This window comes from Palaemon carinicauda, chromosome 4 (genome assembly GCF_036898095.1).
Source record: "Palaemon carinicauda isolate YSFRI2023 chromosome 4, ASM3689809v2, whole genome shotgun sequence".
In the NCBI taxonomy this organism is placed as follows: Eukaryota; Metazoa; Arthropoda; class Malacostraca; order Decapoda; family Palaemonidae; genus Palaemon; species Palaemon carinicauda.
In genome coordinates, this window is record NC_090728.1 from 67,617,383 (window position 1) to 67,630,636 (window position 13,254).

The 13,254-nt window shown below is 38.6% G+C and overlaps 1 protein-coding gene across 1 annotated transcript in view; it reads right to left on the reverse strand.

Moving 5' to 3' along the window:
• Nucleotides 1–8,748: 8,748 nt before the first annotated feature.
• Nucleotides 8,749–13,254, reverse strand: part of Pdcd4 (Programmed cell death 4) — a 97,116-nt gene continuing 92,610 nt past the window's right edge. Inside the window, exons 4-5 of the mRNA XM_068372341.1 lie at nt 10,375–10,502; nt 8,749–10,167 (exon numbers count right to left, since the gene is read on the reverse strand). Coding sequence (XP_068228442.1) covers nt 10,104–10,167; nt 10,375–10,502 — 192 coding nt within the window. The 3' untranslated portion in view covers nt 8,749–10,103. The remainder of the gene's footprint in view (nt 10,168–10,374; nt 10,503–13,254) is intronic.

The following is a 13,254-nucleotide window of genomic DNA, read 5'->3' on the forward strand; positions in this document are numbered from 1 at the left end:
AACCTTTCTCGAAGCCTTGCTTCAGTTAGGGGGAAGGTCGAAGCGGCAATCTAGCCGCCTTTGTAGGAGCCCGGCCGGCATCGTAATCAGCCCCGGCAAGCTGGGAGATTGTGAAGGGGAAGGGAAAGGGTCTTATATTTTGCATAGAAAGAAGACGGCAGGTATGCCTCCAACTGTCGGCTGCAAATCAAGGAAACATAGTTTCCTACGCCGTCTTGGGCGGCAGAGGAATAACGATTCCTTAGCTTAAGACATTGCCGGATATAAGACATGTCTTCTAGTCCACAAGGGAGAAGGTGGCGGCAACTGTACTATCACTTTCAGTTGTGGACTAGGGAAGCCGGGCTTCCTATGCCGGCAACTGTGTAACCGGCAAGGGAATGACTAATCCCCCATCGGTAGAGTTGCTGACAACCAGACTGAATACTCTAAGTTACAGTCGTATTTCAAGGCCGAGATACTCACCGACAAAGAGGATAGACAGAAACACTATCTCAGTCAAGCCAGAGTACACTACTTTACGGCAAGACAAAAGATAGGGTTGCCGCCTAATGGCGGCACTCAGAGGGAAGGAAGGGTTTATCTTTATATCTCTAAAAGAGAGAAGTACCGTATTGAATTATGATAGTAATTCTAGGAGATATTCTATCTCAGATTGAATTAATAAAACGATACGAGAGAATAAACGGGGATAATGTTACAAAAATATACTAAATCTTGTTAGGCTAGCCTAACTCGAGTCAGGATCTCGGCTACGCTATATCACCGAGGGCCTAACGTATACTATCTTAACGTTTTAATAGAAGAGGAAATATTGCATGTGTAAATCTTATCTCCACTAGTATAATTTGCCTAAATAGCTAAAATTCATTATAGCTAAATACCGGGGACGTCATACTACTACCTAAATAATGCCTTTATGGCGTACGACAGCGGTCCAAAATGGCCGCCTGCGGTGATGGCTCTGCTCCGCTAAACACATCTAAATTACGCTAATTTAACTGAGAGAAGGGAGCCAAAACATTATACACAGGAAAGATTAAATACTCAACTTTCCAGAGGATGAAGATGCTGGAGATTGCATTTTAATAATCCTTTATAATAGCAATAACACCGAGAGCAATTGGGAGAACGTGCTTAATTCGCTACTACAAAAGGAATAGTTTGTCGGGGTGGTACCGGGAGGGGATACACCGTGTAGCCTTGATAACGGCTCCACTTCAATTTCGCCACTCTTCCCCCTCAAAGCGAAAACTATTCGCGGTGAAGATTGCTATGTGTCGTATCAAGAAATAAGTCCCGATATTATGCGATATCCTTAAAGGTGCGTTTACACGATCGAACTATGATCGACGGACAAAATCGTTACCATATCACAGGAGAAGAAGGATGACGTCATAAGCGGTGAAACGATGGAAGCGGATCTGGCAACAAGCAGTGGTACGAGATGAGGGTGTTTACCACCGTTTCGAATCTGCTCACAGGGCATAGACCAGTGGACAATGTTCAAAAGTGATGTCCGTTGGTAACTCAGGCTAATTCTAACAACTTTGGCTTTTCCTCCATAAGGTTCTTTGACATACAGTAGCTAGAAGTTTTATTCCTGCTGTGACCAGTTCGTAAAGCCTGGTGGTTTAATCGGTGAATATTCAGATGTTTATATATATGTTAATAAGTTTCTGTCGAACAGGTTGACATGTGTCATTTTATAGTAGACTGACCTATTTAAAGTTGTTACTGATTTAACTGTGGTTCATATTATTGTTTTATGATTTTTCATTCATAGTTTACTCTGCCTTTCTCTATATAGGCAACGTCCAAACAAGCATGATCTCGTTGCTGGGATTCTTAGGCTTGTAACATCCTGCTTTTCCAAGTAGGGTTCTAGCTTATTAAATAATTATGATAAGGGGCTGAGGAGTAAATGATTAGGGAACTGGTAAAAAACCAGTTAGAAATTAAGTTATATAATAACAGGTTTGCCCAATTCCTTTAGCCCTTGACAGGTATTGGTTGTACGCGACCCCTACAGCATGTTCAAAACCTGTTTTTTCCCCATAAATCATCAGCTGTCTCGAATATGGAAGTGATCGACCTGCAAGGGGTGACTAGTCTACATGCCATTGTCTGCTTTAGGACTGATTTTCGTCTAACTTCCCACCTTCCCCGTTTTTTTTACCCCCCAAGGGTCGACCTCGACCCTGAAATACCTTTATAGGGGTAAGTGATCAAACAGCAAAGTTATTACATAATTATAAATTGTCGAACAGTGTTGATACTTGTTTGGTTCTTTATAGTTGGAAAGTGTGGGTGGATGGTGTGTCTACCACTTGCATGACATTGGTTTTGGCTTAGATGCCATATATTGCCATGAGGTCCATTTTCCCTCAAATGCTAATTTCTGAATTTTTTTTATTTTTTGCAAATTTCTGATTTTTTTCTATTTATTTTGAATTTATCTTCAATAATGGCCAGCAGGCAGTATTCCCTCGGCATGGATGTCATCAACACACTTCTAATGGAGTTAAAAAGAGATGTTGATGATAATATGGAGCTTGCAACCTCATGTGTTTGATATTTATTTCTCTGATAATTTCTCCTTCGTATTTGTCAATATTTTTCTTATGTGTATTAGGTACTTGAAATTTATTTATATAGTGTTTTATTATTATTATTATTATTATCATCATTATTATTATAGGTCATAGTTTATGTATATATAATAATTTGATACTATTTTACTTTTTATTGGTCAGCAGTTTCTTATTTTGATTTCATTTTACTTTGATTGGCTACCGATTTGCTATTTGATATCCTTTTACTTTTATTAGTTACTAATTCTATTTTCTCTTGCTGTAAGTATGGTATCAATTTTGTGTTGGTCACATCAAGCTTCCTGAAAGGACTCACTGTCATAGCTGCCCACATGACAAACACCACTTGTTTGAGGAGCAGGAAGCCTGTTTGTCTATAGCTTCAAACTGTCTTGTATCTGAACTGTACCTGATAGTTATAGATAGGTTAAAACATGAAACTTTCTTTTTTACTACTTGTTTGTATAAATACGGAAATTTTAATCTTTACAAAATAGATATCACCCATTTTTTATCTAAAATTTATTTCAAAGAATTTAAATTTTATATAAAAATAATTGTCAAACATCCAGAAAGCCATCATATCAGTTTTATTCCAATTCACTAATAATTAGATAAATAAATAACACCTTGAAATATACATACCCATTCTTCATTTCAAGTGGTAGATTGGGCTGTAAGAGTTGTTGCAGTCTGCGGCCATTTTGTTGACATACCCGAAAGGTAAGTTGGCATATCTCTATATATTCTTGTTCTGTATAGAATTCGTGATATTTTGGTATATTTTAATGCATAAATATCATATTTTATAGGAGATACAATGATTTTCATAAGAAATTTACATTGTGAAACTAGGCCGTCAAAAAATGACCTTTAGATTTCGCCCCTGATATAACAGTAAATTACATCTTAGTGCACATTTTATTATGTATTTCTGTTCTAGGATAATATGAGTTTATTCTATAAAAAAATTAGCCTCTTCCTATTTCATTTGGGTACCCCAAAAAAATTCATGAAATTTGGACAAATTTTTTTGGCCAAAAAAAAGTTACCCTTTTTTTCTCATTTCAGATCTTGTCTTCTATGGGTCCAACTCATTTCCAGCAATTACACGCTGTTGCTTTGCCATCTAAGAAGGTGTCCCTAAAGGGATTTGTGTATATGTATATTTCTATTTTTTGTGAATATTTAGGTCGTCTTTTTTTTATATACTTAAATTTTTAATATATTTCCAATAAATAGTTATTTTGTAGATGAGTATCATTATTTTCAGTAGTTTTTAGCATTGAAGTATTTTTAGCAAGTCAAACAATACAGATTGATGCATAACTAAATTTTTCCTGAATTTTATTTTGGAGTCGGGGTCGCGCGCGACCGAGTATACCCTTAAAGGGTTGTCCGAGTAGCGTACCTATCCAGGGTTAAAGAAATTGTCCTCTTTATTGTTTTCTTTATAATATTAGGTTCAGATTGTTTGCCCAATGTTCAATATTTTGTTAACCTTTTTTAAAGGCAGTATTACATCAAAATTTTTTCATAGATATTTAATATTTATTTATGTTATTTTCAAAACCTGATTAATTTATTTAATCTTTCAAGGTAACAACCTTCCTAATGAAAAAAAAATTTCCCAAGAGTGGACACACAAGGCCCTACAGAATGGAATATACGAGTTTTTAACGTATTAATAATATTAATGAGCCTTGTTGAAAAGCAGATTCCTCAATGCATAACAAAATAAAGTACATTCGAGGAAGGCTTTACCATTTTACATTTCTATGCCCCCTGTGGCCGCGGGGGCATAAAAACAAGAATAGCGCCAACGTTATCCCTGCGTGTCATAAGAGGCGACTAAAAGGGACGTGACGAGGGGGCTAGGAACCTCCTCTCCTGTACCTACATCCTGTGAGACATCGACAAAGAGATGGAGCTGGGGGGAGAGTGACTGCTCCCCGCACTCTAGTTTTGGGGTGTTTGAATGTGCGTGGATGTAGTACGATAGAGAGTAAAAGATGTGAAATTGGAAGTATGTTTAGGAATAGAAGGATGGATGTATTGGCCTTGTGTGAGACGAAGATAAAAGGAAAGGGTGAAGTGATGTTTGGTGAAATGTCTGGTAGTGTGTCTGGGATTGAAAGGGGAAGAGCGAGAGAGGGTGTGGCTATATTGCTGAGTGAATGGATGACAGGTAAAGTAGTGGAATGGAAGGAGATATCATCTAGGTTAATGTGGGTAAGGGTTAGGTTGGGTAGGGAATGTTGGGCGTTTGTCAGTGCGTATGGGCCAGGTAGTTAGAAAAGTGAAGAAGAGCGGAATGAGTTCTGGAATGAATTAACTAGGTGTGTAGAAGGACTGGGTAGAAGGAATTATGTAGTTGTCATGGGTGACTTAAATGCTAGAGTGGGCGCTGGAGAGGTAGAAGGTGACATTGGGAACTATGGCGTACCAGGTGAAAATGAGAGTGGTGAGAGACTGGTAAATGTGTGTGTTGAGCAAGAGATGGTGATAAGTAATAGCTTCTTCAAAAAGAAAGATAAAAATAAGTATACATGGGTAAGAGTGGCAAATGGAAGAGTAGTAGAAAGGGCATTGATGGATTATGTGTTGATAACTAAAAGAATGTTTGGAAGATTGAAAGACATGCACGTGTTTAGGGGTATGGCTAACGGTATGTCTGATCATTTTTTGGTGGAAGGAAAATTAGTTGTAGCAAAAGAATGGGGGAATAGAGTAGGTGGATGTAAAAGGGAGGTAGTGAGGGTTGAAGAACTAATAAAACCGGGGGTAAAAAGTAAATATCAGGAAAGGTTGAAAATGATATATGACGAAGTGAAAGTAGGAGAAACTGGCAATTTAGAGGAGGAGTGGAAGTTAGTAAAAGAAAATTTTGTTGGGGATTGCAGGTGATGTGTGTGGCAAGAAGGTTGTTGGAAGCAGCATGAGGAAGGGCAGTGAATGGTGGAATGAAGGAGTGAAGGTAAAAGTGGAAGAGAAAAAGAGGGCTTTTGAAGAATGGCTGCAGAGTAATAGTATAGAGAAGTATGAAAAATATAAAGAGAAAAATGAAGAGGTAAAGCACAAGGTACGTGAGGCAAAGAGGGCAGCTGACCTGAGGTGGGGTCAGGGATTGGGTCATTCATATGAAGAGAATAAGTAGTTTTGGAAAGAAGTGAAGAGAGTAAGGAAGGCTGGCTCAAGAATTGAAGAGACAGTGAAAGATGGAAATGGAAGGTTGTTAAAAGGAGAAGAGGCAAGGAAAAGATGGGCAGAATATTTTGAAAGTTTACTGAATGTTGAAGATAATAGGGAGGCAGATATAATTGCTGTTGCAGGTGTTGAGGTGCCAGTTATGGGAGATGAGAATGAGAGAGAGATTACAAAAGATGAAGTGAGGAGAGCACTAGATGAAACGAGAGTAGGAAAAGCATCTGGTATGGATGGTGTGAGAGCCGAGATGTTGAAGGAGGGGGGTGTGACTGTACTTGAATGGTTGGTGAGATTGTTTAATTTGTGTTTTGTGTAGTCAATGGTACCAGTAGATTGGGTTTGTGCATGTATTGTACCACTATATAAGGGTAAGGGAGATGTGCACGAGTGTTGTAATTCAAGAGGTATTAGTCTGTTAAGCGTAGTTGGAAAAGTGTATGGTAGAGTAATGATTAATAGGATCAACTATAAAACAGAGAATGCAATCTTAGAAATACAGGGTGGTTTTAGAAGAGGCAGGGGTTGTATGAATCAGATTTTTACAGTTAGGCAGATATGCGAGAAATATTTAGCAAAAGGTAAGGTGGTGTATGTTGCGTTCATGGATCTGGAGAGAGCGTATGATAGAGTTGATAGGGAAGCAATGTGGAATATGATGAGGTTATATGGAGTTGGTGGAAGGTTGTTGCAAGCAGTGAAAAGTTTCTACAAAGGTAGTAAAGCATGTTAGGATAGGAAAGGAAGTGAGTGATTGGTTTCCGGTGAGAGTGGGGCTGAGACAGGGATGTGTGATGTCGCCGTGGTTGTTTAACTTGTATGTTGATGGAGTGGTGAGAGAGGTGAATGCTCGAGTGCTTGGACGAGGATTAAAACTGGTAGACGAGAATGACCATGAATGGGAGGTAAATCAGTTGTTGTTTGCGGATGATACTGTACTGGTTGCAGACACAGAAGAGAAGCTTGGACGATTCGTGACAGAATTTGGAAGTGTGTGTGAGAGAAGGAAGTTGAGAGTTAATGTGGGTAAGAGTAAGGTTATGAGATGTACGAGAAGGGAAGGTGGTGCAAGGTTGAATGTCATGTTGAATGGAGAGTTACTTGAGGAGGTGGATCAGTTTAAGTACTTGGGGTCTGTTGTTGCAGCAAATGGTGGAGTGGAAGCAGATGTACGTCAGAGAGTGAATGAAGGTTGCAAAGTGTTGGGGGCAGTTAAGGGAGTAGTAAAAAATAGATTGTTGGGCATGAATGTAAAGAGAGTTCTATATGAGAAAGTGATTGTACCAACTGTGATGTATGGATCGGAGTTGTGGGGAATGAAAGTGATGGAGAGACAGAAATTGAATGTGTTTGAGATGAAGTGTCTAAGGAGTATGGCTGGTGTATCTCGAGTAGATAGGGTTAGGAACGAAGTGGTGAGGGTGAGAACGGGTGTAAGAAATGAGTTAGCGGCTAGAGTGGATATGAATGTGTTGAGGTGGTTTGGCCATGTTGAGAGAATGGAAAATGGCTGTCTGCTAAAGAAGGTGATGAATGCAAGAGTTGATGGGAGAAGTATGAGAGGAAGGCCAAGGTTTGGGTGGATGGATGGAGTGAAGGAAGCTCTGGGTGATAGGAGGATAGATGTGAGCGAGGCAAGAGAGCGTGCTAGAAATAGGAATGAATGGCGAGCGATTGTGACTCTGTTCTGGTAGGCCCTGCTGCTGCCTCCGATGCCTTAGATGACCATGGAGGTAGCAGCATTAGGGGATTCAGCATTATGAAGCTTCATCTGTGGTGGATAATGTGGGAGGGTGGGCTGTGACACCCTAGCAGTACCAGCTGAACTCGGTTGAGTCCCTTGTTAGGCTGGGAGGAACGTAGAGAGTAGAGGTCCCCTTTTAGTTTTTGTTTCTTTGTTGATGTCGGCAACCCCCCAAAATTGGGGGAAGTGCCTTGGTATATGTATGTACAAATATAGTATTTGGAGTCGTTTTGTGCAAACCTGTGAATGATTGTCGAAGGATATTATGATATAATAAAAACAATGAAATGCTTTAGTCTACGATAATAAAGGACATGCTTTCTTTCATATGTATGAATGAAATTCACTTGCTTACCAACAAGCGGAAGGTATCCTTCGAATATGGTAGATTTGGAAATGAGCGTACCATAGAAATAATCTAAAATTATTCAAGAGAATTATTCAGAGAAAGATAATATATCAGAGAAAATTATAAGCAATAATGGCTAGTAATGAGATACAATATGTTAATCGTGTGCCTGGCAGCATCGTATACTTCCACACCAGACAGTGTGTGACGTTTCAATGCTGGGAACACCGACAGTGTCCGGTACACCACTTGGTGCTCGCTTCTGACGTCATCAGCGAGCCTTTTCGCTTTCCACTGCTAGTTGGTAACAATTATATCCGTCGAACATTGTTCGATCATGTGAACGCAGCTTAAGAGTTATATTAAGGATACTCGCGCCAGGAGTTAGAATTCTGGAGACCTGTGGTCAATTCTCTGGGAGTATCACTGTAGCCAAATATCCCTTAGAAAGCTGCCTAAAGGAACCTTCTATCAGGATGACATGGCTGAGCCCAAAAATGCAGCAATAGTAACACTAAGGGCACGAAGATAAGTGATATTTTTGTTGTTGACATTACTTTTTCCCCAATCTGAACAAAGATTGAATCTGCAAAATTTCATCAGAGCTAAATGTCAAAATTGTGCTAAAAGTTAAATAACCTAGACAATAAGTTTTTTACCTCGTAGAACTGTGGTTCACCCAAACCTAGCGATATGAACTTTAATTCCAGCCATAGAGGTAAGGTTCTTAATTCTCTTTTTAATGCCTTGTTTATGATTATATTTTGGAAGTTTAATGGCTACCATTTAACCAATTTACCATTAGATGATCCACAGACCATGACCCTTGTTTTTTTTACAAGGATAAAGAAAGATACTTGAATTTTTCCATTTTTATTTAGCATTTTCAATTTTACAATTTTTTTGTGCTTTTTTTTGTGCATAACTTCATAATTCCCAAGATATTACTATACCTTATCATACAGATGCACACTGACAGCAAATTCAATTATATGCAATTGACATAAAAAGCAAAAACAAGACTTTCAAAAATGTCGAGCCTCATCAATGAAACAAATGTATACGTACAGTAAATTAAATAAATTTAATTTAATTTTTTTTTTCTAAAACAATAGAAAAAGGGAAAATGACCCAAACTAGGCATACAAAAATATGGAAAATGCCCCCTTTATGCACCCATATTGACAGGAAATACCAATCCTCTTCCCTGGTCCCTCTTAAAGGGATGACCAGAGATATGTTCTAAATATTGTATTTGCAAATTTTTTTTCTATTTTTTTTTTTTTTGTTTGCTCAAACTAAATCTTGTACTTTTAACACATGCTCAGCTCGGCAGTGTTTTAATAACATACACAAGTTGAAATATTCACTCGACCACAATTCATATCTCTCACCTGTATTTTTTTCATTATAGAAAAAATAGTAAAGTATTCACATGTGAGCAACAAATCATTCACTACATGCAGGGTATATGCATGATACACAGGTACAATCAGGTAGGTTACAAATAAAGCTTGCAGTGCACCACCATGGTGTTGGTTTGAAGTTGACCATTTCCAAATCATAATACTATAAAGTCATTTAGGTAATTATTTTGTTTTATATTAGTGTCCAAGCAAAGTTAATTGCCAATTCAAGACCACGATGGTGAAAGGCTCGTTACGAGCAAGCCGATTTAAAGGATCCTTAGAGGAAGACAGACATTATATAGATAATAGAGAAATATCCAATTTACATATACCCAATTATAGTTATTGTTCACCCCATCCCAAATGATTGTTCAAGTTGAACATATACTACCTTCATCTAAGGATTACTTGAAGCATAGGTGCAGGACATAGGGAAGCAACACACTACCTGACTCCAATATTTTCCTTTAAGAGAAATTGATTGCATGTTCACTTTCTTAATACATATTTTGTATATAAACTCAAAATTAACAGAAACATTTTTACCATTCATTACATGGTACTCTTATAACAATTCTCCCAGAACCAACAAACCTGCCAAACAATTTATCAAAACTAAAAGAAAGATCTAATTTATCAAGGCTTTCCATGGTCGCAAAAAATTTGATTTACCACAACTACCTAGGCTCAACCTAGGTAGGATTCCAATGAGTCACTAGTATAGTGACAATTTTAACTTCAGTACTATGTTACTGAAACTGCACTGTAAAATACAGGTTGTGGTCCAGCTATATATCATCCCCTTAAAAGTAAGCGTCATCTTTAACCCGTCCACCATCGCCTTCTGATACGAAACGTTTACGTCCTCTGGAAAAAGAAAAAAAAAATAATGAAAACTAAGTTACACAGTTAATTGAGACATTCAAAATATTTAGTCATCAAGTATTTAAATCAGTGTCTGTTCAAATACTTTTCATCATAATCCCTCGAGAAAAAACCTAGTTATATGTAGATTGCAAAGAATCCTGTAAAATCACACACATGATCTCTTGGCTACACATGCTTTATACTCACCTCACTGGTAATTTCTTAACAATGTCATCGCCAATCACCTTAGCAGCTTGGCATTTCATCACAAATTTCTCCAAAATAGTATATGCAGGTGGAACATCGACACATATTTGAGGCATATCCTCATATACCTGTTAAGCAAAGCAAGAAACTGTTTAATTCTCAGCATATCTCATTCTAGAGGAACTTTTATATTCATACTATTACACTAACAGAAATACATTAAAAACAACCTCAGATTCACTTGAATACTGTTGACCATTTGATACCAATTTAGAAAATTGTACACAAATCAACTTACACACCAGTAATTCCCCAAAACAATTGAATAAGAAAAAAAAAACTCCTCCACTGAGAGACTTCAGGCTTTAAAGGCAAGGCAAATTATTATTAGGATTTCTAACACGTGGAATATATCTAATATTACGATTTCATGATAAATTTAGTCTTCTTCAAATTAAAAGTACAAGAAATTACATTAGTAAATCAATCAACAGAAGGTCTTTTATATAAACTAACTATTTCTAGTTTAATAATCACACTTTAATTAAGGGAAAAAAAAGGATAGAATAAAATATGAGAGAGAGAGAGAGAGAGAGAGAGAGAGAGAGAGAGAGAGAGAGAGAGAGAGAGAGAGAGAGAGAGAGAGCTAGCTCTTAATGTACGGGTACGTAATTTTTATCGTGATATATAGACTATGTAAGTACAGTAAAGTAAACAATTTAATATTCAAAACCAAATTTGTTTACTCTGTTGTACTGTATACTTTACCCAGCAGTAGTTTACAGTATTAATTTACAAAAATATATTTGATTAGTGTATACTATGACATCAGAAATGGATGGCATCAAAATTAATTATAAAACATAGGTTACAGTAAGGCATTTTTTTCACTTTACCTAATGTATCAAGTAAAATGTACACTGTACTTCATTTTTGGGCTCAAACCTTTTTGTCCTGATGGAAGTTCTTCAATTGGAGCTTTCTACTTGGGATATTTCTGGGAGTGATATACCAGAATTTTAACTTAGAGGTATCACAGAGTTCTAACCTCCAGAGCGAATATCCTGAGAGATATCGTGTATAAATCTAGGACGTGTTTATAACAAGCCCGAATAGAGTTGAACTTGTCTCGAAGGATAAGAGATAGGGTAGGATACATCAGGCGAGAGAGCTGTTATAACTTCCAATCTCATGTACTCCAACTAACAAGTTTCCTGTAAAAACATTCCCTTTTGCAGGCACCATCTTTGACAGTTGCTTGGACTTTTTCTACCTGTTTACTTGGGTTTTTGAGTGACTTAGCGATCATGGATGCTCCAGCTTCTTCCTCTTATGTGTTGGGGAATTTCGAATCTCCACACCATTTTTTTTTATCAATATGCATGCTTTTTATTGTCCATGGCAGCCATGCGGTCCGCACCGTTGCATCATGTTTCCAAATAGTTCAGAAATGCTTAGTTATTTAGTCATATTGTAGGAATACATTTTACATTATCCTTTTACAGTGTGGTAAATTATGGGGTATCCCACTCCTTTTCCGGTGTTTCTTGTGGGTTTTTTTACCAGCACTGATTTAGTCTAAATCCACCCTGGCCAACGGCCATGTCTGGTGAATTTACCCTTGTGCACTATCCCTTTCTTACATCTAACCTTATTGGTTTCGTGCGGCTGCCCATCCTCCCATGCTGTCGACTCGTCGCAGCAGGAAGCTGCGGTCCTCAAGGTCCCTCTGGGAGTTGGATAGTGTTTTACAGTTGTCCTAAGGTGACTGTCTTCACTTTCCACTTAGCCTATGTTTGGTGAGGCGGCACAGGTCTTGGGAACTTGTTCCCAGTGTCTACTCCGTTTACCCATTGAAACGCATTATCCCATTCTAATACCGACAGGTAGACCCGCTTGTGCTGCCTTACCCATTCTTAGGCTTTCTTCTTTGTTTTTTGTAGGCTATGGATGGTTGTGAGGACTTGTCCTCTGTGCCCTATCACTGCAGACCCCTTAGAACACTATTCCTGTTCTAATGTGGCAGTTAGGCATTCCTATCCTGCCGCCTTGACAATTTCCAAGTCTCCCATCACCACACTTCCCCCCCCCCCCCCCCCCTTGTGCCTGCACTATGTCTACCTGCTGTGGAACTTTGTTCCCATCCCTGACTAGTCCCATGGTGACTAAAGTGCTCTTCGTTGCTATCTTTATACAGAATAGCTTGTAGGCCATCTATCCTGGCCCTAAGTTAATTCTCTCAGCTGCATTAGAGACCACTCTTGTGTGGCTTCTCTGCCACTTTCCCTTCCTGGTTAGGCCATAAGCTGACTGTTCTGGAAACTACAGTTCTAGTCTAGTCATCTTACCATAGCAATTGAGTTTTTCCCTCATCCATTAGGTGGGCTAGGTTTTTCTCTGTTGGCTTGGCAGTTGCCTGTTATGTGACTGCAACTTCCTAACCTTTCCTATGTACCTCTTGCTGCGGAGTCTCAACTCCTTTATCTGGTTAGCCTATATTGGCAGAAGTGACGCCTTCTGTCCCTGCTTCTGGTCTTGTCACCAAGTTCTTCTGGCACAGAATGTGTGCTGGCTATGGGACATTCCCTCTGCCGCCTTAGCTACAACCTTAGGCTTGTCGTCTCCTCTTCCATATCTGAGGAACAATGTCCTCTGAAGTTGGTCAATTGGATCCCACCTGGTTGAAAGGACATCATTTGAATTTCCAATTCCTGGAGTCCTGGTCATCTTACAGGCTAAACCCCCCTTTTCATAAGTTAATGATAATGAACGGGTCTTGGCAGGTTCTTTTATTCGCTGCCTTTCATTACTGTACCTCTCCTCTTGATTGTGGACCCTTCCCTATGGGATTGTCCACTCTTCCTGTCGACTTGACGTGCC